The sequence below is a fragment of the Molossus molossus genome, unplaced genomic scaffold (assembly GCF_014108415.1).
Source record: "Molossus molossus isolate mMolMol1 unplaced genomic scaffold, mMolMol1.p scaffold_m16_p_7, whole genome shotgun sequence".
Classification (NCBI taxonomy): Eukaryota; Metazoa; Chordata; class Mammalia; order Chiroptera; family Molossidae; genus Molossus; species Molossus molossus.
Genome location: NW_023425401.1, coordinates 41008355 through 41033494, shown reverse-complemented (window position 1 = coordinate 41033494; position 25140 = coordinate 41008355). Strand labels below are relative to the sequence as shown.

Below are 25140 nucleotides of genomic sequence, written 5' to 3'. Positions count from 1 at the left end.
AAATTTAGGATTGGCATTCTTTGTAAGGAGTAACTGAAGCCTAAGATGATCTCCCTGTGATTGGATGTCTTAATTAGCATGGACCTTAAAACACTCTACCTAACAATTCCTGTCCCATTTGCCTAAGGACTTCTGCCATGTGGAGAAATTTCTGGTACCTTCAGCTATTTCTGTGTAGTCAGTTGATCTACATTGCTATCATGGTAAAGGAAAAAACATCATATTTTTGTGTTTTAGAAATAAATGATAATTCATTCAATAAAATTAAATGTTTATAATGCTATTTATTTTTGGTAGTGTTTCCTGCTCTATGTTTTTATTTAAAAATAATTTTTTTCTTTATTGATTTCAGAAAGGGAAGAAGGGACATGGAGGGAGGGAGGGAGAGAGAGAGAGAGAGAGAGAGAGAGAGAGAGAGAGAGAGAAACATCGATGAGAGAGAACATCAATTGGCCACTTCTTGCATTCTCCTCACTGGGGATTTGGCCCACAACCTGGGCATGTGCCTTGACTGGGAATTGAACTGGCAACCTCTTGGTACATGGGTCAATGCTCAACCACCGGGCCACACTGGCTGGGCTATGTTTGTAATTAGCTTTTTTGAAAATAAGGTTTCATATATCCATAATAAAATAATTAACAATGTATGTCTGGCTGGTATGACTCAGTGGACTGAGCATTCTTCCATGAACTGAGAGGTTCTGGTTCAATTCCTGGTCAGGGAATATACCCAGGTTGTGGGCTTCATCCCCGGTAGGGGGTATGCAGGAGGCAGCCAATCAATGTTTCTCTCTCATGTGGATGTTTTTATCTCTCTCTCTAAAAAATCAATAGAAACATATTTTTTGAAACAATTAACATTGTAAGTATTTTGCAATCTCAATACCCCAAATCACATCTGCAAAGGATGGTTTCCCAAGAACTTAAAAAGAATCCTTAGAGATCTAGGGCAGTGAATGCGTACATGAAGACAAAAGATAAAAGTAGGGGCATTAAAATACGTAAACCATGATTCTCTATTTTAATTCCCACACTCTGAAGCTTCAAACTCCCCCATCATTCATATAATCAGACCTTTGATCTTACTATTTCAATTCTGATGTTTTCTTATCTGACAGATTTGCAAACATTTTATTAGGTAGTCTTAGAAAACCTGACTATTACCCCAGCATTGAACTTATGTTCTTTATTTTCTTGCTCTACCTTTAATGTAGTCCATAGGTTTTAGTCACATGGTTGTGAATAATTTAATAGATGAGGTACATTAAGTATTGCCAGTCTCTTGATCCCCTGCTTTAAACAGCCTTGTTTTGTGCTACAATATACAAGATTTTGGTAATGTTGGAATTGCTGATAAACAGAAGATTTGGGGACTGTTAAAGCCTACAGAGGCACTTCATTTTGTGAAATCATGGTGTAACAAGGAAACCACTGTGCCTCTGAAAACTTTCATCTGTGACAATTTGAGAAATATAGAGAACGAAATCCAATTGCCTCAAGAGAAAAAAAAAATTTTATATTCACTCATTGGAAGATATTAAAATCAGAATTATAAACACAAAAGTAATTGATGGATGGTTTCCACAATTTGAGAAATGATGGAAGGATGAACTGTTTCTTTTAGAAAAGATGGTAATTATATTGAAGCCTAGACATTTGAACTATATATTACTAAAGACCATATGAATAATGACTTAATTAGGTTACTTGGATATATATAGATAAAAATTATAACCAGTTCAAGGATTATTATATATACTCCCTATGTCTATAGGAACTAAAGTTACAGAAAAAGTACAGCAAATTAGCATTGTATTTTATATGTCTTAGAGAAGTAATGGTGCTTATTTGAAGCTTACGTGAAAGTTTTTAGATCTTTAAACTGATCCTAGCTTAATGTTATAAGCCTATTTTAATTTATATATCCATCTGTGGTAGCCAGGTCCTCTTGTGTCTAATTTGAAGTACCCTTATTAGGGTTTTAGTAGTTTAAGTCTCAATTTCTTTTCATTCACTTTCTAAATTTAATGAAAAATTTAAGGATGTGTGTGTGTGCATATTACATTTTCTCCCACTTGTTTATAAATTGTTTGAATGGCCATGTACTGCATTTATCTTCCCCTCTGTGCCTAGCACAATGCTTTGCACACAGTAGACACTAATTAAATGCTTTTAAAACATAGGAAATTTACTTCCATGGCAGTTCATCAGAGCATTTTTAATTACCTACCTAATTGCTGAGATGAAATAAAAGGAGTCTATTTTAAACTTTACATAACAAAATATTGACAGGATAAAGGAAGGAAAAGAAGAAACCACTCAAAGACTTACTCTGTAGTCACTTGATGTCACATAAAATATAGGGAGGAAGGCCAGCCAGATGATGCATGTGGTGTACATGGTGAAACCAATAAACTTGGCTTCATTGAAATTTTCTGGGCACTTCCGCGTTTTGAAGGCATACACTGTGCATAAGATCACCAGGACCACATCGTAGGTAAGTGAGATCAACATGCTGGAATCTCTGACGTTGCATTTTAAGATGACTGTTTCCCGCTTCTCTGGAAGGGTGTGCCGCCTGGTGCCTGGAGCCTCCAGGATGAGCCATACAGACACCATCACAATTTGCACCAGTATCAGACCCAGGCAGATGAAAACCTGAGAACTTGGGCTGATGAATTTTGGCCTCTGAGCGCCATTCTTTACCCCATCGAATATTCGGGCAATGCAGTTTGTTTTGGTCAGCAGGGCTGAGTAACAGATAGCGAAGGAGGTTCCGAGTCCCAGGCGGCGCAATGCACAGATAACTGGTGATGGCTTGGCAATGAAGAAGAATGTCATGCAATATGATAGACCAACCCCAAACAACAAGATGTAGCAGAGCTCTCGGCCTGATGCTTTGACCAAGGGTGTGTTGTTGTGCTTGATAAACACAGTCACAACTATGCATGTACATGCAAAACCCAGGCAGGCGATGGTGACTGGACCAATGGCCCAGGCATCTTCCCACTTGATGTAATCTTCAGGAAGGTCAAAGCAGCCAGATAGGTCTGCAGTGGGCCACTGCCCAAGGCCGCAATCCGTACAGGTAAACTCATCAGCCAGGTATTCGTAGGGCTCGCAGGGGATGCAGATCCAGCAGCAGACATCCCCTGGTTGCATATTCTTCATTTCATTGGGGGCACAGGGGTCACTGCACTGGGAAGTGGGAACCGAGTTCCGGGACCAGTGGATAGAATCGACATCCAGTGATAAGGTTTCCGCCCAGTGGCCAACCTTCAAGTAGGAATACTTGTCACCCACATACTGAAAATTGAACACGTTGTATCGTCCCATTCCATCTCCAAAGGTGTCAAACTTGACAATGCTGTCTGTACCTTGATTTGGGTTGAATGGAGCTGTGACATATAAAGTGAAAAAGAAAGAAAAGAAAAAGAACACTGTTTAGGTGTCTTGTGTTTATCAATTACTTTGTCATACACTTAGCAAAACTGAAATAACAGGGAATAGGGATTCCAAGTCTGAAATAATGTATCAATTATCATTGAATTTACACATTAAAAGCTACTAGAGTATTCGTGTATTCATAAATTCATTTACTTAACATTCCTCAGTGACTCCCACATGCCAAATGCCAGTGATAATCAGGAGCACAATGCAGCGCTGGCCTTCAAAGGAGCTTATTGTGTAACAGGAAAACTGGCAAACATGGTCTTAGTCTCTGTGGTGTGTAAATGTTCATTTCTTGAAAGATTTCACAGTAGGAACTGGACACAACTTTGTATCTCGTCCTTATACATATTTATTTATGTACAGCCAGTTAAATATTTTCATGACAATATACAATTAATAGAATTTTTCTTCTTAAAAATGAAAAAAAGTCATTGTTAATGGATGGTATGCTTCTTTTAAACAGTTCACATGATTCAACAGGAAACAAAGCAAAAACCTACCCATAGTCCTTTAGTGCTAATATTTTCCTGTTTTGGAGTATATTCCTTCTGACTACACATATGCATGTGTCTGTATATAGCAGGTTCCTGTCCACATAAACATATATAACCTGAATATTTTTAAAGCACCAACAGTATGAAGAAGGTAGGTAACTAGGCCTTAAAGTTTGTTCCTAACTGTGAAGGGTCAGTAGCCCTCAGTGAAATAATCTGTTCTCAGACTTGTCCCTTTCTCAAAGCTTTCTGGGAGTTCCTGAGCAGCAGCTCTCTAAACATCTGTTTCTTCTCTTCTAGCTGCTGCTCATCATGTCTCTTGCCAATATCTGCTGCCACTCTGATCACCAAGTTTTATGTCAGCCACTCTGAACTACTGTGTACATACTCTTTCAACTGCCAAACTTTATTATTTCCTCAGTCGTAGAAGAATGTTGCTTATATCTGTATGATGCATAGATAACTTGTATTAGAGTAGCCTTGCCTGTATTGATAAACAGACACAGAATCGTCTGATGGCTCAAACACAATGGAATTTTGGTTCTCCCTGAATCAACAATCTAAGGTCTTTGTCAGTGGGTGTCCCTCCTCCACATGGGGATTCAGGAACCCAAGTTCCTTATCTGTGGAAGCTGTACCAATTTCTAGAGCCTCATCTTCATCAGTGTCTATCCAATGGAAGAAGTAGAATTTGAAGATGTTATACCTATTTCTTAAAAGTGTAAACCTGGCCCTGGCCGGTTTGGCTTAGCGGTTGGAGCGTTGGCCTGTGGACCTGAGAGTCCTGGGTTTGGTTTCCACTAGGGGCACGTAACAACAACAAAAAAAAAAGTGTAAACTTGAAAGTGGAATATTAATGATTAGAAATTAGTTACAGCCTCACCCCCCCGCCCCCAACTTCCAGAGGGCCATGTGAATGTGGTTTAGCTAACTTGCCCAACTACAACCATACTGTGACGTGAGAAAGTGGAATTTGGAGTACACTGCAATTTCTTACACTGCAGGTATTTGCTGTTCCTGCTGCCTCCTCCCTGAGCTCTGTTCTACCATTTCTGGGGCACATGTTTTACCTAGTGGAAAACATCTTATTGTTCTTGGATCCAGTCATTTTATAGAGGAAAAGCATCCCTTGAGTCCTCAGTGAAATAAAAGTTCACATTTTACCAAACAGCACTTTCCTGCCTAGGCCCCTAGAAGGCTGGGCTGGGTCGTTTATAGCAACATTTCATTCCACATATAAAGTCTGTTAGTAAATGTAGTCTGATATGCTTAATTTATTCTTCACCTATCATGATTTTTTCTCTTAGTGGTCTTGTTATCTCACCCGCCATTTGCCTTGCTAAACTTCATCTAGTTTTCTGCCACATTTGCCAAACCAACCACATATGTCTGTGTGTGTCTATGCTCAAGTTCATCGAGAGACCGAATGATGTGGTGGCTGAGTGCATGGGTTTTGATTTAGATAAACTATGTGTGATTCTCATCTATGTCTTTTAATAGTCATAAGTCCTTAGGCAAATTAACCTTTCCAACTCTGTTCCTTAATTTGTAAATTACAATATAAATGAAAATTGTAAAGAAATATAAATTACTAAATAAATTGATAATTTTCCACTGATTTATAACACTTGCCAAATATTAAATTGCATGATATTCAACTCTCTATGTTTTATGCTGTTTCTCCTGAACTATTTCCATGGCAGGACGATCTTTTTGCAATTACCATAGCTTTCCACTATGGTTTAATATTTGTTAGGACAAGTGAACATAAGAGTTAAAATATTATTACTATATTTTCAGGAGTAAAAATCAATAGCAGAATTTTATGTCACATAAAATTAATTTGTTTAGTCTATGCTTAGAAACTTTTATTAAAAACTTTACAAACTCCTTGCATGTTACAAATAAGTAAAATGTGGAATATTTTAACACACTTCACATTGAGTATAAGAATTTCAGATGTGTTACTAATTATTTTACAATCAATCTCCCCCAGTGTTCAGTTGATGTTATTAGATTTTCAGAAAAATTGTTTTAAAAGAATTATGTTTTATATTTTAATTTAAATATTTCACTATTTTCACAGCTGTTCTTGAATGTAAAGTTTCTTAAAAGTAATATATTTAACAGGTAAGAAAATGGATTCTTTGTGTGGTCTGAGCTGGTGGGGGTTACTGATAAGATTGTTGGATGTGAGCTAATTAATAACAAACACTACAGAAGTAAAACATTTCCTTTACAAATCTTTTCTGGAAGTCATTTAATATTATCAACTGAATATTAGGGGTGACTGGTTGCCTAGTTAAGAATTACAAAGGTAGCCCTGGCCAGTTTGGCTCAGCGGTTAGAGCGTCGGCCTGCGGTCCAGAGAGACCCAGGTTCGGTTCCCGCTAAGGGCACGTACTTCGGTTGCAGTTTGTCCCCGGCCCTGGTTGGTCGTGTGGGTGGCAGCCACTCGATGTGTCCCTTCACGTCGATGTTTCTCTCTCTCTCTCCCTTCCTCTCCCTCCCTCCCACTCTATCTGTACAAAAAATGGAAAAATATCCTTGGGTGAGGATAAAAAAAAAAAAAAAAAAAGAATTACAAAGGTAATAATACATCTGAGGTTATTACACTTGATATAAAATGTGTTAAAATATTCAACATTTTGTTTATTTGTAACATATAAAAGGAGTCTCTAAATTTTTAATGCAATTTTTCTAAGCACAGAATAAACAGTTTGATATAGCAAAAGAATTCTGATATTGATTCCTACTCTTAAAAATATAGTAATAATGTTATAATTCCCATTATTTTCTTAATTGTTTGAAAATGTTGAGCATTAATAAAAGTTTTTAAGATCCTAAATAAGGACTTTAGCTTTTACATAACATTGCCACTATTTATCAGGAGGCTATTTTAAAATAGAAGGGCAGCGTCTAGTCAGACTTTTCATCAGTTATTTCCTGCCTCCCTTTTTATTTTGAAAAATTTCAAATATACAGAAATAATGAAAGAGAAGTATAATGGACATGACAACATTGGACTCACCTAGAATTAACTATTTGCTAATATATTGTCATATTTGCTTTATCTCTCTTTTTCTGTTTCTCTGTGTGTGTGTGTTAAAAATGGCTATTAAATATTTGCTATTAAAAAGTATAAAAATATAAAGTACCAACACTAATACAGAGACAGAGCTGAAAAGCTATGGTGCATGGGTTAAATTCTGCCTGTTGCCTATTTTGCAAATAAAGTTTTATTGGAACATAGCCTTATTCACTTGTTAACATAGTATCTATGGCTACTTTCCCACTACAACAGTAGAGTTGAGTAGTTTCACTAGAGATTGTATGGCCCTAAAATATTTACTATATAATGCATCCCATAAAAATTTTGAACACTCCTGGAATAGAGCCAAGGGAACTCATACACAGCAGTTTGGAGCATACAATTTGGTATTAAAGTTAAATGTTTACATGTATATGACCCAGAAATCACACTCTTACACATAGACCCTAGATAAATTCTTGCACATATGTAACAAAAATACAGACAAATGCTATTAGTACAGTTTATAAGGGGCGAAACAACTCCAATTTCTAACAGCATTCAAAAATCATTTTGTGGGTTATTCAGAGTTTATACTGTGGTGAAATTAAACTAACAAAAGTTATAGGAAAGAAGATGAATATATTTTAGAAACTCTATTGTGTCATAAGACTATATGGTTCTACTTTTATAAAGTTCTCAGATGAACAAAATTAAACATGCCATTTGGGGATACATACAGAAGTGGTATACTTTAAAAAAAAGATTGATGATGACAAAATTCAGGATATTGCAGATGAGACATGCAGAGGGATGGCTTAGGGGAGAGCTCAGAGGTGGTAGGTACCAGTTTATTTTATTCTGTATCTTGGTTGGATGGAGTGGTTTTCATGGATGATTATTTTATTGTTGTGCTCTTTTTTAAAATTAATTAATTTATTTTTGTTACAGATGTTTCTCCTTCTTCCCCCACCAATTCCCCCCTTCCTCTCCCTCCCCACCCTGTCCCCAGCTTTGTTGTCCATGTCTATTGTTCATGCATACATGCATATCAGTTCTGTAGATAATCTCTCCCCCACCACTCCCTCTCCTGGGGATTGTCAGTCTGTACCCCACTTCCATGTCTCTGGGACTACCACATTCTTCAGACTGTTATGTTCATTATATTCCACAAATAAGTGAGATCATATGATACTTGTCTTTCTCTGTTTGGCTTGTTTCACTTAGGATGGCACTTTCCAGGTCCCACCATGTCATCTCAAAGGATAAAAGATCTTTCTTTCTTACAGCTGCATAGTAATTCATTGTGTATATGTACCACTGCTTTTTTATCCATTCGTCTGCTGACGGACACTAGGACTGTTTCCAGATCTTAACTATTGTAAATAGTGCTGCTATGAACATGGGGGTACATATATTCTTTCTGATTGGTGTTTCAGGCTTCTTAGGGTATATTCCTAGAAGTGGGATCACTGGGTCAAATGGCAGTTCAATTTTTAATTTTTTGAGTAACACCATATTGTTTTCCATAGTGGCTGCACGAGTGTGCATTCTCACCAGCAGTGTATTAGAGTATCCTTATTGTTGTGCTTTATAAATCATTTGAAAGCATCTTCTTTGTGTGACTTATTGCATATTAAAATATTTAAAATTTTAAATCTGAGGATATACTATGCTAAATACAAATAAAATGTATTAGTTAATCTTGTCATTCTAGGAGACTAAAGTGCAAGATTTATTTTTCCTATCACATTTGGGGGTTGGGATCTAGTTATAATCAATGACTTCTGTTGATATAATGAATTACTAAGAGATTTACTAAGATATATTGGGAAAATAGTTTATATATATAAAACACAATCAGAAAGAAAATGCTTCACTCAAATGGCATCAAAGACAATAAAAACTCAGGATAAATTTAACAAAATATATAAAAGACCTATATGAACACTGATGGTAGAAAATAGAATGCTAGAGTAAATGAAGAGACATACCATGTCTTGGATAGGATTTTATCCTCTCCTAGTTAATTTAAATAATAATAATAATACTATATAAATAATAAATTTCAATAAAAATACCAACTTTTAAAAAAACTGAACAAGTTGATCCCAAAGTTCATATGGCAAAATATATCAGTAGCATTAGCCAGGAAAAGGAAGAACAATGAGGGAGCAGGAGCACGACCAGATATTAATACATATCACAAAGCCTCAGTCATTAGAACTAGAAGATACTGACTCATGAACACATGGACAAGCCAATGGAGTTGAAGGAGAAATCCATAAATAGTCCCAATACATGCTAGAAGTTTGCATATGGCACCCAGTGTGATGAATTTTGAATCCACTTGGATATAACCACCAGAAGTGTTAGATAGTAAATTTATGTTGATTTAAGTGACTAAGTTTGTGATGATTTTTACAAAGTCAATGGAAAACTCATACACAAAGTAAAACTATTGTGTATTTGTACGTGTATTGTGTTAATGAGGCTCTAATGAAGTAAGACCTCTCTCACACTGCTGGTGGATAATTAAGGTGGTATGCTTCCAATGGAGGCCAACTTGACAAAAAATTTTAAAATTATAAATGCATGTAACTTTTGACTTCACAACTTCAGTTTGTGGAATGTATCCTAAACATATATTTGCATATGTGTGAAATGATGTTTCTTTTCTATGTTGTTTATTGCAGAATTGTTGATAATAGAAAAAATTGGAAATGATCAATAATAAATAAAATTCATACAGCCATGAAAATGAAGAAGCACTCTATATGCCTCATATCATGGAGCTATAAAAAAATCTAAAAGTCACATTGTTATCTATAAAAAAGCAAGGTGTAATATAGTACACCTTGCAAATTATGAAAATAAAACTGCTGCAATTACTATAATAAGTGCTTTATAAGTGGATGATGAACAAATAGTACTTTCAGTAGAATTTTGTTTTATAATATGTTTACCTTTAACTAAATTTGTTTTGTTAATTTAGATAACAATCTAGTGTCTAAATCATTGAAATATATAAAACACATTAAAGTAATACTTCAAATAAGTGTATTATAAATTCTAAACAAGGATCCATTGTCAGCAGATGTGCCCTGTGTCAATACTAGAATGAGAAACAGTGAAAGGAGAACCTAGAAGAAAAGGTAAACCATGTCTGTCAAATATTTCACATGTGAGAATAATCCTGTTTTTGAATGGTTAGTTCAAATATGACTGACCTGGCTAGTGAGGAGGCAAGAAAGAAAACCAAGCTCTTTCTCAGGTGCTGCTGGAGTGACTTCAAGTGACAGAGAAGCTTGAAGGCCTAAGGGACTGATCCTGTCACCTTCCCAATACACTCAGAATTACCTCTATGTCAAATGGCTCACCTGGGAAATAGTTCCAGCCCAGTGAACTATCACCATGGTTCTCTGGAGATCAGCTAAATAGGCCTCTAGACCGAGGAAACTTTGGGGAGTTTGCCATTTCTCAGTTGAATCTCATCAAGAGAGCAAGCATCATTTGAGATGGAAAAACAAATCACTGCACCTCTTGTTGCAACAGCATGAAAACCCCTAACTGAAGGGAGAAGAAAGAACTGGAGAGGTGGTGGAATTTTGTTTCCAAAAAGACTTACAACTTTCTCCAAAATCTAATTTCAAGCCCCTTGCTACACTAGTTCCTAAAAATCAGGCCCCTACTTTCCTGAAGGAGCCTGATGTGGCCTCAAGTCAGGAGTTGACTTCTTAGTTTAGCTCATTATCCAGTTAATTCTGACCCCAGTTTCCAATGGATTTATTTGAGAAGTTTAATATGAAGATGTCCAGTCCTCCTAGGGCCCACTTGGTAGAGATGAGGCAAGTCTATGCCTCACAAATATCACAGGTCAATGATAAGAGAAAATTAAATGGGCTCTTTAATTTTTTCTTCTTAGAAGTCCAATTAAGGCAAGACAATAATGAGACTCTTAACAGGCTTTCAGCAATGGGAACATAACTGCTGCTGCCTGGGTTCACATTCATAAATACTGACAAAGACTGCAAATGCCACTGACAGCAACATGGCTCCAATTTCACAACATTTTTACAACCAGGCCCTCACAGAGCTTTCTGTGAACTAATTTGATGAATTGGAATAAAGACAGAGATGAAAAGACAGAAAATGACATTTCCCTTAAAAGACCTTTTACAGGTCAAGAGGTAAAGACATGAAAATCCTTTGACTAGAGCAAACAAAATATTTTATAAGCATCACACAGCAGGGAGATAGGAAAGAATAAGAATGACCCCTTGGCTATCAGTAATTAATTTATCTACTGATTAGGAGCAACGTTGCTGATGCATTTTCACTGTTATTTATCAACAGAGTGTAGCTGCTGGGGCAAAGGACCACTTAGATGCTCGGTCTCACCTGTGAAAAATGTTTGGTAAGTGCAAAGGTGCACAGTGAAAGTGAGTGTATGGGAAAAGCTACTGGAAGAGTTTGGCTTTTTAAAACAGTGTTATGACTTTTGGAAAGAACTCTCTTTAGTTCTGAAAAGTTAGCATGGCTAATGCTTCTAACACTTTATTATACATTTTATTTGTTTTCCTATGTAAATTCTACATATTATTGCTGAAAACTTCAGCACTCAAGGCAGCTCAGAAAGGAACAATTTGCTCTTAGAGTGATGAATGAGGAGGCAAGGCACCGACAACATAGCAGTGCAGTGAGATTCCGATCCTCCTGATTCAGGGGTAAGGCTCGGGCCCTCCTTTGCTCATTTTATTTATTTCAGCTAGAAGTCTCATGGTGGCTACTAAATCCCTGGTTAGGGACCCTCCTTAATGCGAGCTAATGCTACTACCACATCTTTTTCAACCATCTCTTCCCGAACTCCTGCCCTCCCTGTTACATAATCGGCTGCTTTGCTTACATTTTCTATGATGAATGTTTTAATTTTTAAAAACTTTTTATTGAAATACATACTCAAAAAAGGGTAGAAATAAGTGAATTATTACCAAGTGAACATATCCATGGTAACAGTATGGATGTTGAGAAATGGAACATTACCAGTTCTCTCTTCCTGTCCCTATTTACCCTTCCTTCCAAAGATAACCACCATCGTACCTTTAGTACCAACAAGTTTTGCCTAATATTAAACTTAATATTAATGTAATCATAAAGTATGTTTTATTTTTGTTTTGACATATGTTACTCAAAATTAGTTTGGTGAGAGTCATTTCAGTAGTGATGAGAAGCTATGTTTGGTTCATTTTTATTGATGCATAGTATTTTATTATATGGATGAGCCATAATTTTTTGTTTCTGTTGTGGACATATCTTTTTCTTTTTTAAGTCTCTAGCCTTTATTAATAATGCTGTATCTTTAGCTGGGTTATCCCAGAAGCAAACCCAGAGACATAGATTTGAGTTTAAGAAGTTGATTTAGGAGTTTATAGGGGAGTGGAGAAGTAAAATATAGACAGGAGACAGAATCCAATATAGAGTGCATCAATGAGCACATGTGGGTCTGATTCTCACCAGGGTATTTTGGGAGATGGCATAGAGTGGGAATTGGAACATAATAATACCCCTGCCTGGGCCCGGCCCGTGTGGCTCAGTTGGTTGAGGATTATCCCATGCACCAGGAGATCACTGGTTTGATTCCATCAGGGCACATGCCCGGGTTGTGGGCTCAGTCTCCAGTAGGGAGCGTGCAGGATGCAGCCGATCCCGTGTTTCTAGCTCTCCAAAGTCAATTTTTAAAAATCTTTCAAAACTACCCCAGCTTACTCACTGACTTGGATGAGACAATTCTTATTTGTCATTGGATGATGGCTGCTTCAGGGGTGGTAATGTCATGGCATTTTTGGCCTGCTCTAGGTATAGGCAGAACATGCTCCTGTAGCCAGAGAAAGCTCCCTAGCAGAGTCATTGGCATGCATGAGTATAGTGAGAGATAAGGAGATTTGGGTGAGGCACTGAGACATCTCCTACCTGCTGCTACGACCATTCCTATCACAGATGCATTTCTGTTGTGTGTGCGTGTGTTCAAGTATATGTATGTGTGCATATGTACACAGTAGCAAAACTGTTATACATGTGATTTCAGTGGCTTTTTTACTTTTATGTTGCTGTCTTTGAATTTTAGCCATTCAGGTGGAAATGTGCTATCCAAACATTGTGCCATTAGGCTACTAGCTGTTCCTCTGTGCTGACACAGTGTCCTGCACGTCAAACTTTAAGGGCATTGACTATAATATAGAAAATTATCCACTGTGTGTCCATCTATTCACTAGATCCTAAGTCTCTCTAAGCCAAGGACAATATCTCATTATCTTTGTTCTCTCATCATCTAAGGAAATGCTGGGCACATAGTAGGCATTCCCTAATTGTTTGCTAAAGTGATTATGATACTTAGCAGACTGAATAGCATCATCTTGGGAATGTAAAACTCATGCCAGTAACAGCCATATCAAAGACCAATCAAACATCAATCTTAACTTATTATTATTATTATTATTATTTTTATCCTCACCTGAGGACATTTTTCCATTTATTGTTCAGGTAGAGTGGGAGGGAGAGAGAGGAACAGAGAGAGAGAGAACATCGACGTGAAAGGGACACATCGAGTGGCTGCCATCTGCACAACCAACCAGGGCCAGGGACAAACTGCACCCGAGGTATGTGCCCTCAGCGGGAACTGAACCCGGGTCTCTCTGAACCACAGGCCAACGCTCTAACCGCAGAGCCAAACTGGCCAGGGCTCAAACATCAATCTTAGGAAATGGGCTTTTGTTCTCCTATATTATTATGCAGCCCAGGTTAAAAACCAGTGGTTCCAGCCAGGGGTGATTCTGCCCCCAGAAAACATTAGGCAATGTGCACAGACAGTTTTGGTTGTCATTACTCAGGGTGGGGTTGTCATGGCATCTAGTGGGTAGAGGCCTGGGGTGCTGCTAACTATTCTACAATGCACAGGACACACCCACACAACAATCATCTAGTCCAAAGTGTCACTAGTGCCAAGATTGAGAAACCCTGGTCCAGGGTAATAAATATTTAGATTTCTAGAAATATTTTGATAATCACAAACCTCTTTATAAATGGAAAACACCTATGCCAAGATTGATTCTTTATGGTGTTATCATATTGAGGTTACTATCACCTAGTCTTTTTTTCTCCCTAGAGTTATTTCCAGCTTACATGCTCCCTTCCATATTCTCCTTCAAAACCGTCACTTTTTCACATTCATCAACAGCCTTACCCACTATTTCCACTTTACTCCCATCTCTACCACAGGCCCCATTTCATACAGATCTCCATGGCTTTCCTTTTATTCACTTTTGAAAAGTCAGTCAATCAGCTGGATGTCTCTTTGCTTTCAATCACATTCTAGGAAAGAAGCAATTTCTTGTGTGTGGAAGGAGTTGGCATCAGGTCACAGAGTCGCTCCTCAGTATCTGCCGGGGATTAGTTCCAGGACCCCCGAGGATACCCACATCCGCACATGCTCGGGTCCCTTATGTAAAATGGCGTGATATTTGCATCTAGCCTATATTTGCATATAGGCTACAACAAGGTACACCTGTACATTACTTCATTCATGTGGATTGAGTGTAGTGCGTGCTACATGGCCATTTTAACTTCTGGTTTTTGGAACTTACTAAGATTTCTTTTTTTTCCTGAATATTTTGAATCCGACATTGGTTAAATCAAGATGTGAAACTCATGGAAATGGAGGCCCAACTGTATACGCTTTTAGAGCACACTCACAGTCAGAATAAGTCTTTGTAGGAGCATTAAGTGGGGTCTCTGTGGGAATTTTCTCCTATTTAATGTGATGTCTCCAGCACAAACATAAGCACCCAAGAACAGTGTGACTTTGCAACACTTACCAATGGTTTTCAATTTTGTGAAAAGAAATGCTAAATTCTGAGGAGAAATTTAATCTGTCCTCATGTTTTTAAATGTGACGATGTCAAGTAGTAGAGCATACATTTTTTTAAAAGCAGAAAAAAAAAGACTTTGTCAAAAGTAAGCTGGATAGAAGTACATATCTCTTACAAGAAAAGAAGGCCTGTGTTTCCCATTGTTCTGCCCTTAAATCATGTCACCTGCTGTGCTACAGAACTAAATGCCACAGAAGAGTAAGCTGTGATATGCACAGAAAGTGAAAATAACTGAGAAAACTCCTTTTAGAGAAGTTCTAGTAAGCCAACAGTGCAAACTATTCAAAAATGTGTTTGAAAAATGGTAGTAGAGTTAATGTTCTGAAGAACATAATCGCAGTAACAAGAATACTTAATAAAATGAGCTTTCCATGTTTAAGCAAATACACTATTTTATATGAAAAGCAGTACAACAGGAATGTTATTCAGCCTCAAAGATAAACTCAGCAGAGATAAGCACAGTAGCTTAGCATGCAGTAACTAAAATTCTACGAGTGAAGCAAATTAATTTCTTTTCTCTTGCCTTATGCATGATGGACATCCATTTGACTCTGTGTAGTATCATGTATAGAGAATACAGAGAAAATAAATTACTTCTTTTCCCAGCATGCAGGTCTATTGTTAGCTTGTCATGATTTTCCTAAGCCATGGTAGCACGGCATGGTATTCAGTCTTCACAGAGAGGGGCTGATTTATTACACCACAAGATTTTAAGAGACCTTGTCAGATTGTCAAATATATCTACACATTGTTAAAAATGTCCAAACCCCATCTCCTGAAGAGTTTCTTTTCCCCTGGAAATAATTAAGGTGACAAAATTAAAAGTAATAGCTTTAGATTTTCCCCCTCAATTTGTGCCAGAGTTTCTAATTTGAATTACTCTAAAAATTATGGTGTTAAGGGTATCATAAATCTGGTTATTTTGTTGCTTCTTAGAAAATATTCCTGGAAATTGATCAACCTCAGTAATCATTTTAGCTTATCTGAGTCGTATTTCCACTCTTCTTCCAATTGTGTTAATAAGGTAGATAAAATTAACTTGGTCACAAAACCTTAACATATCCTTTAAGAATAATAATTATACATAGTTACACACACACACACACACACACACACACACATATATTTATCCTCACCCGAGGACATTTTTGTATTTATCTTCAGACAGAGCGGGAGAGAGGGAGAAAGAGAGAGAGAGAGAGAAATATCGATGTGAGAGAGACACATCGAGTGGTTGCCACCCACATGACCCCAACCAGGGCCAGGGACAAACTGCAACCGAGGTTTGTGCCCTTAGCAGAAACCAAACCCAGGACTCTCAGGTCCACAGGCTGATGCTCTTACCGCTGAGTCAAACCCACCAGGGTGATATATATTATATATCATATAACATATATTAGTTATACAATATATATTAATTATAGAGTATATTATATTTATATATTATTTATTGTATAGTATATTAAATATTTTAAATGTTTTATATTATACTAATAAATTACATATATTATATATCAATATTGTATTACTATATTAAATATTATGTAATATATACTCCCATACTATATTATATAATATATATAACATACAGTTTGTTGTTATGTTTAAGAAATATGTTAGGGTTCTATCGCAAAATTAATATTACTTTTTATAAAATTATACATATGTGTATAATTTTGTTGCTTAAATTTCCACATTTTCCATATGGTATTTTTACTGGAAAATCAGGAGACAGGGCATTGCTAACACCCAGGACTTTAATCAAAGTCATCCTTTAAATCAATGAAAAAAATGATGGCATTTACTTATCAGCATTCAAGCAAGTGTGTCATAATGAAGTAGGCAGAAGAACCTTGGGGATATTCCACCCCGTCTCTTCTTCCCCTTTTTCTCTCAGCATGCCTTCTTGCTCCCAATACCCAAGCTTCCTGTGTAGCTCTAAGCAAAACCAGTTCCTATTGAAGTACTAGATTCCGTTTATGTTACCACTTTCAGGAATATTCATATTGAAAGATAGCATAGCAAAGGGATAATATGAAAGTCCATCATAGATAAATTACTGAGGATGGAATTTGATATCTCTGGAAAAAGAATTTTGGCCAGAAAATTTGTCCAGCTTTCCTGAAATGATATCCTTTAGGATTTTGTCTTAGCCCCAAGAAAAGGGAATTTCTGCTCCTTAGTTTCTATCCTTTCCCATTTTATTTCTCTCGTCCACAGAGGAGAACTTGCAGATCTGATTGGTGGAGTCTAACATTCACTGACTGGACTCTTTTTCTCTAGTTGGCAGTGTCACAGTTACTACAAGAGACAGGCAGATGTTCTTCTACCTCCACAGTAGACTGACAGAGGGACCAACTTCTCAGGGCCGACCTCAGCCATCTCCATGCCCACCTTTGCATGTCCAGTCTCCAGGCTGTACAGACTGAGTGGCACTTCCTTAGTAGCTCTGGCCCTCCTCCAGGCTCTCGTCTCCACCTGCAATAGGTGGGAAGGAAGACCTGCCATTCACTACTCAGGCAAGTGTTTGGATAAGCAGGCTTGGAATCTGCTCTAAGGACTTAACCTTTAGACAGGGGTGTAGAAGCCAAAGCCTTTGGGCTTCTGGTTTTTGCCTAGCATTCTAGTTAGAATATCAGAGAAGGCTTGTATGGGGGAGGAGGTTGGGATGGGGATCAGGGACTTGATCAGTTGTTAACAAAAATGGAAATTAGTTTTCTTTGGGCTCTTGATTCTTATATGTTTATAACCCAGGAGAAGAAAAGAAGAAAGTAGAATTTGGCACTTAATCCCATCCCAAAGCCCTAAAAACCCTACAGAGCTAACCACTTACTTTCTTTGTTAGTTCTAGCTTATAACATAGTTTAAAGAAATAGCAGGGAGCAACACAGAGAGGCAAATAAATCTCAATGATCTGAAAAATTATTTAGTGGCAGCAATCAAATTCCAAACATTTGTTCTCTTTCAAATTGGGGTTACAGGGCAAAGGCAAGGGTAGAGAAGAAAAAAAGAGAAGGAAAAATGATAGAGGAAGTTAAGAGGAGAAGAGAGGGATGGAGAATACTGGCTGATCCATTGCTGTCCCCAAACTGGACACTGATTGTTGCTTTTACCCTAATTCTGATTCTCATTACAGTCTGTACACTATGAACAGCACTTCAAGTGGTGTCTGGCATATAGGGAGAGCTATGTGGTAGGGGGCCACCACACCATTGCATCAAGGCCTAAATGGCTTTCCTGTTACGTCCAGCAACTTTGACAAAAAGGTATTTGTTCTTTTGAGGATAAGAATAAGTGCTCTAAAGAAAAACAGTTCAGTAATCAAGTGATAAACTGGATTATCAAAGCTAAACAGGTTTCAGGATTAGATGGAAGGGTTAGTTCTTAGAGCATCTAATTTGTGAATTGCCTTGAGAATCATCCAGAGATTGATAGGGTATATAGCTTTTTCCCAAGTTTTAGATTATCAATTTTGTTTTGACTTACTTACTTTATTTAAGGATGCCTAATATCTTGTGCATGGGTGTATCTTGGAACTCCATGCTACAGGAAAAGGTCATTTCAAAGTCCTGCACAGTCTGGTCCACCCCACCACTCATGTGTTTTACTCCCTCCCTTCACAGTCCACCTGGAAACCTAACTGCCCCCTTCCTTTGTGCCCATAAGCAACCTGCACTTTTCCACGTGTGAAGCCTTACGGACATGGTTCCCTGTGCTTCGTGTGCCCTTTCTTCCTGCAAAACCAATACAAATGCTGCATCTCTGTCCTTTGCTGTGTCTCAGCTGAACTGGGCGGTCCTTTCTGTGATCCCAAGTACAATGTTCCTTTTCTTTGGCACATATCATCTTTGTCCCACATTGTAATTTTTTCTGCATCTCTCTTCCATTACTATCTTATTATCATGATGTTATGAGCTCCTCAAAGGCAGAAACCAAATTTTATCATTTTTTAAAAAGTACTGCAACCTGGGATCTCTAGGGTCAGTTCAACCTGAGAAGTATGTTTTATTTGTCCTCCACTGTGTTTTCAAAACATCTGAGTTAGTGTCATTTATTAAAATATTGAGGGAAAATTTTGGATTTCTTCATTTTGTGAAACATAGGAAGACCTAGTGATCCTGGGCCTTTATTGCAAGACAGACACGGTTGGTGGGAGTCCTAGTTTGGCTGCTCCCTTCTGAAGCTGGCAAGCCCACTTGATGATATATTTGAGTTTCCACCCCTTAAACATAGGTAGCATAGGTTCTCAAAAAGGAGTTCTTTTAAGCCAGGTATACTTACTCCCAGATATCAAAGAAGAGAGGAAAATCTCTCACTAGTTGAATAGAAAATGACAGATTTTTAAATTTTATTTTCTTTTTAAAATAAGGAGAGAGGGAATAAATTAAAAAATTGTTTTGGTGGAGAATGCAAGTGAACAAGCGATACTTGACCATAAACAAACTTTCTTAGGGGGGTCCCAGAGCCTGTGTGTACACCTCTATTTAGCAGAGTAGGATTCACCCCCAATCAGTTGTTTATTTTCTCTGGTCCTCTATGTTGACCAAGAGCTCTATGAGGACTGGGGCTGGGTCATGCATCACTGTCACCCGATTCTGACTGCCTGCAGTGTGGTCTCAGTTGCATCACTTACTGGTCACTTCACTTATTTGTGTTCAATGACCCATGGGATTACAGGGAGAATTAAGTTGAGAGTACATAGCACAGTGTCTAGCATTTAGAAAGTGCTCCAGAACTCTTGGCTTGATTATTAGAGTGTCTACCTGCAGGTAGATAGTCATTAAATGTGTACAAAATGAGTGAACTCATGAATGAATGATCGAGTAAATGCGTCCACTGTTGTGTAGTCACTGTGTTGTCAGCCAGCTGGTTTTTGAAGCCTTAGTTAAATGGTTTAGGTCTGCTCAAATAATTACTATATGAACCACAGGAGTTCTTTAGATGGCAGACTTTACTTATCTAAAATAGACTAAAATCACCTAAATCTTTGACATACTTTATTTCTTTCTACTTAAAAAAAAAAACAAGTCTTTGCTATTTATTCAGCCTCTTCCCATGGAGTATTTTATCTGTAATACTGTCCTGTTTTCCAAATTGCTAATGAATTAACTGAGCTCCACCCCACAATCTTGCCGGATTACCTCTGCTACAGTGTGTATGAGTACACACACACACACACACACACACACAAACACACACACACACACACACCACACAGCTAGAGGTAGTGAAGAAGTGTTGGGCTTCATCTACAGAACATAATATTGGAAAAAATGAAGAAAGAAACTGTGATGTTGACCTTCTGCACCTTCAGAGACATTTTTGCCAAAAGGCAGGCTTTCAAAGATGTTGAAGGGGAAGACCCCGAAAGGTTCGAAGCCTTTGCTTTAAGTTGGTTCTGGTCGATAGAAGCACAGGCATGCTTTCCTATCCCTGTTCCTCTCTTTCAGAGAACCCTATAAAATGTTTGATAGCAGAGATGTGTGCCTAGCAGTAACAAAATGTGTGCTGGGGAATGAACAAAGGAACCAGAAAGAGGTGAATATGAGGCAGAAAGCAAGCAACCTACTCAAACATCAGCTGATAAGCTGAAAAGATTCTCATAAATATGTAAGACAATTATATATTATTACGTGGTCCTAAAGCTAGGGTCATGATGCGTTGAAGGAACCTCAGATGAACACTTCAAAGCTTTCATTAGAAAACTGAAAACTGTAAGTGGCATAGATTGAACACAGTACTCAATGCGTACTACCTGCTGAATTCATTTGTAAAAACCCAACTTCAGGTATTTATTTCTCTTGTCTATTTTAAAATAATGAATTGGAGTCAAGGTAACATCTCCTCACCTCACCACCCAGGCACCAGAATTGAGCTCCTGCTGGAAGTCAGCGTGCACCCTGCTATCCTGTCAACACAGGTCTGGTCTATTCCATGCATGACAAGCCACACTCATAGCTCTTTTTAGGCCAAATCATTCGATGTTTGAGTTTCGACTTTCCAATTTTCCTCTCCACAATATTTACACTCTTTCCAGATGTTATGAGCCAGATACCTTCTCCACATCAAAACTTGCACACAGAAAAAGGTGTGATTATTAGTTATAGAGACTTAGGGGTATACCTTTACATCACTATGAGAATTTGCTTATAGGTTCATTTTGTAAAAGTCTGCAGTCATATTGTAGAACACCAAACCTTTGTTCTAGTTAATGACATTGGATTTGGTCATCTGGGAACAGATCATTTTTGAAAGGATGGGAGGAATGTATTCAAGGGATTTTTTTTTTTTTCCAACAGGGATGTTTTTCCTCATCTCCAGGTTCACTTATGATGTAGCAGATGCCATTCTTACATAGCTACCTTCTATTCCCACTTTACTTTGATTTCAGAGTACATTCTGTGGAGTGTGGAGTTGAAAAGGTGGTTTTTTTTTTAAATTTTGTTTTTGACTATTTTCACTGTGGCAAGTACTTTCCCCTTCAAAACTAATGACACAGTTTCAGAAGGGGGTGGGGATAGTTTGTAATTTTGGCATTCAGGGGTTAGAATATTATACATTTTGGATCAAATGCCTCTGAGTAATTGCACTGCAGAAATTGTGGTTTTGCAGCGAGTCCATTCTCTGGTTGCTGATCATGGCCATTGTGATGTGTTTGTACCCCGAGGCCTGCTGGGCAGCCTAGCATTAGCTTCAGCTCAGCCTCTCTATCTCTGATTGTTGCTGCTACAGTGCTCCGTTTTCAATACTTTTCTTCAAACAGTTTCAAAATGGTTCTAGGAGCAATTCTTTTGTTGGCTTAGGATGTATGATTGTCCTTGAATGTACTATATGGTAACTTTTGAAGCACAAGCAATCAGCAGTAACATTTTTAAGGTAGCAATTGGAATAAATGTAAAGTCCTTTTTTCAAAGCTTCTCTTAATAATGTATGATTTGAGAAGAAAAAAAAACTGCACAAACTTTGTTGTAGGAATAAAGGGAAAAGGTGGAAAACTAGTTTCCACCTTACATGTTGCACTTCCCACACATGCATAAAGACATACAAACAATGAAAGCTCTTACTTTCTGCTTTATTTTCATCCTATGAATTCAGCAAATGGCATCAAGTATCCCTGGCTGTGATAATTGATGTGTAAAGTACAGTGTTCTTTCTTTCCAGTGTAGTAGTTGGAGTTGTTCAGCTGGCTCAGCAGGGGTATAATATACAAGTAGATACATCATACAATCAGGAAGTCCGAGACAGATGCTTAGGGGTTATTGTGTGATGGCTGGGGAATATCCTAAGATTTCTCTGCCCGATTCAGAGTTCTGATCAGTGAGCTAGGGATTGGTCCCCAGAAGAGAAATTTACCAGTCAACAGTATACAACTGCACGCCCAGGAAGTGGACCCACATCATGCGGCATTGATGGATAAGGCCTTCCTCTTTTATTGCTGATTGTTGTATTTAGTTTCTGGAATTATAGGTGTTCGTGGGAAGTGACTAAGGCTGCAGGCATCTGTTGTACATTAAGGCATTTGGCCTATATTCCCCTTATTTTATTAAACAATAAATACCCTTGCCCTAGCCTATGGATACCTTCTCAATAGTTCCTTCTTAAAGTCATATAAGGAAAAAATGATAAATTATTGTTATGGTTACTATTGCATATGCATTTATTTGAGCACAGCTATGTATCTGCTCTTGTGCTTTATGTATATCATCTCATTTAATTTAGCCCAATAAAGTGGATGCTTATTGACATTTGATAGATGAGAGAACTAAGCATGAAAGAGACTGAGTCATGTGACTAGTTAGTGAAAGTTTCAGAACCAAACCCAGGTCTGTATGGTTCTAACACTCATATTTTTAACTATGGTCTATCCTACCTTACTCTTACTCTTGGATTTCCCAGTCTAATCTTCATATTTATTCATGGTGCTTCCACGAGTGCTATGTGAGTTTATCTATTACGGTAATTTTCACATACTGATGTAGTTCTCTTGAAGGCAGAAATCATGTCTCATTCATCCTAATATTTAGCACATTTCAATAAGCATTTTAGCAACTGCTCATTAAATGAATGATTAGGAATAAAATGCATGACTGGTCTTTTAGAAAAAAAATAAATGAACACCTCCACAGTGTGATTTGAGGATTTCTATAAATGGGTCATTTGAGAAGGAATTCATTTTTCTGCTGTCACCATGGGAAGCAGTGATCCAGACTAGAAGGAATGCCCTGGTCTCTAAGGAGACACACCTAGGTGTGGTGTGTGTGTGTGTGTGTGTGTGTGTATGTGTGTAGTGCATGGTTTACTTCAGTAGATCCAAATTCCCTTTCTGGCTCTAGACTGTATACCAGATAGCAGCTTTTATAATGTCTTCTGGGTAAACTAAGTGTTATTGCTTTGAGCCTCTCATTTATTAATAACTTTGAGAATATATTTGTGATATTTTATTGTGAACAATTTAAAAAATTGCATCTTTTAATTAGACTGAAGGGTGAGGTTTAGACGGAAGGCCCTGAATTCTTTCCATATAGCAACACCATGAGGTGAGTTCCACTACTATTCCATTTACTAAGGTAGCTCTGAAAAACTACACTTGTGTACTTCAAGAAAGGGAGATTTTTCAGCCTAGTAAATGATTTCTTTTTATCCAAGACTTATCCCTCATCCCCAGCAATTGCTTCTCTACACTGTAGCAGCACCAATCTTCCTAAAACCACATTTACTAGGTTACCCTCTTGATCAGAACCTTTCAATGTGCTTTTACCTTCATGAAAAATAATTCAAATTCAACAGGAGACTTGATGTCTTTGACAATGTGATACTTTACCTGTCTCACAAATGTTAACTACTCCTTCCTTCTCCCCAACACTCGTCCCTGCCACTTCTGTCCCCAGATCATCCTTCTTAAGCTCGTGCTCCATAAGCACTGAACAACTTTTCATTCCCTGAAAGTTCTATGTATTTGCCTCTCTTTCTTTGCATATGTATTTTCCTTTGCCTGGGTCCCTCTTTACACACTTTAATTTCGGTCTCAAGATGTGTATTATTTTTTGCTGACCCCTTAAAATTAGAATAAGTGACAAATCTTTGTATCCTAATAGTATTTGACTCTAACCTCAAGTCTTTCATTTATTTATTTAACAATTAATAGATGTTAAGGCTAGAAGTATGAACAACATGCCCATGATCCTTGCCTCTATGCAGATTATCCTAGTAAGCTACTAGGATAACAAATAAACAAATAATATAACTTCAAATTGTGATACATGCTATGTCAAAAACTAAAAGTAGGTAATGGTATAATGATGAGTCATGGTAGTTGAGAGGATTCTTCAGGTAGGGTGATCAAGGAAGGCTTCTTTAGGAAAGTAACATTTGAGCTGAGCCTAAAGATAAGAAGAAGCCAGTCATCCAAGGCTCTGGAGGAAGAATATTCTAGATAGAACTATATGAAGTGGCAGCAGGGCACAGGGTCCTATAGGGTCTTATAGATTCTGGTAATGTGTTTAGGTTTTATTCTATCATCAATTAAAAGTGGTCTGAGGATTTACATTTTTAACAGCTCACACTGGTTTGATGTGGAGAATGAAACCTAAGAGAATAAGAATGGAGACAAGGAAAACAATTACCATGGTGTTTCAGGAATCAAACCAAGAGGTGAAGGTGGGTGGTTTAGAAGAGGAGGACAGACAGTACGAAGTAGTCAGATTTAGGATATATCTTCTGAAGTGGCACTCAGGAACTGAACACTGGGAGTAAGGAAAAGAGTTGATCTTTGATTGACTATAGATTTTCATTGAGAGATGGATGATGGTGCCATCGGTTGAGGTCCAGGAACGGTTGTGTGCGTTTTTATTTTGGTGGGTGGGGGGAGGTGAAAAGAAAAAGGTTTGGATCAGATATGTTAAACTTAAGATGTGTTTCAGATATCCAAGAAAGATGTTAAGAAAATTAAATGTTCAAATCGAGATGCCAGCAGAATGGTCAGGGATGAAGAAAAGAACTTGTGAATCATCACTACACAGATAATTTTCAATGCTGGGGAATTTATGAGACAACTACACAGAGAGGATTGGCAGGACGGTGCCTGGGCTGCCCCAACATTTAGGGGTTTGGACACGGGATGAGCCTGCCAAGGAGATGAAGAGAGAAGGGCCAATGAGGAATGAGAAAGAAAAAGAAGGTCTGGAATCAGGGAAGTCATAGAAGAACAGTGTTTGAAAAAGAATAGAAGCCACAGAAG

The 25140-nt window shown here is 37.7% G+C and overlaps 1 protein-coding gene across 3 annotated transcripts in view; it reads right to left on the bottom strand.

Moving 5' to 3' along the window:
- GRM3 (glutamate metabotropic receptor 3) overlaps positions 1–25140 on the bottom strand; it is a 235883-nt gene that overhangs the window by 23317 nt on the left and 187426 nt on the right. For all 3 annotated transcript variants that reach the window (XM_036246946.1, XM_036246947.1, XM_036246945.1), the window contains one exon: positions 2332–3398. In XM_036246946.1, coding sequence (XP_036102839.1) covers positions 2332–3398 — 1067 coding nt within the window. The remainder of the gene's footprint in view (positions 1–2331; positions 3399–25140) is intronic.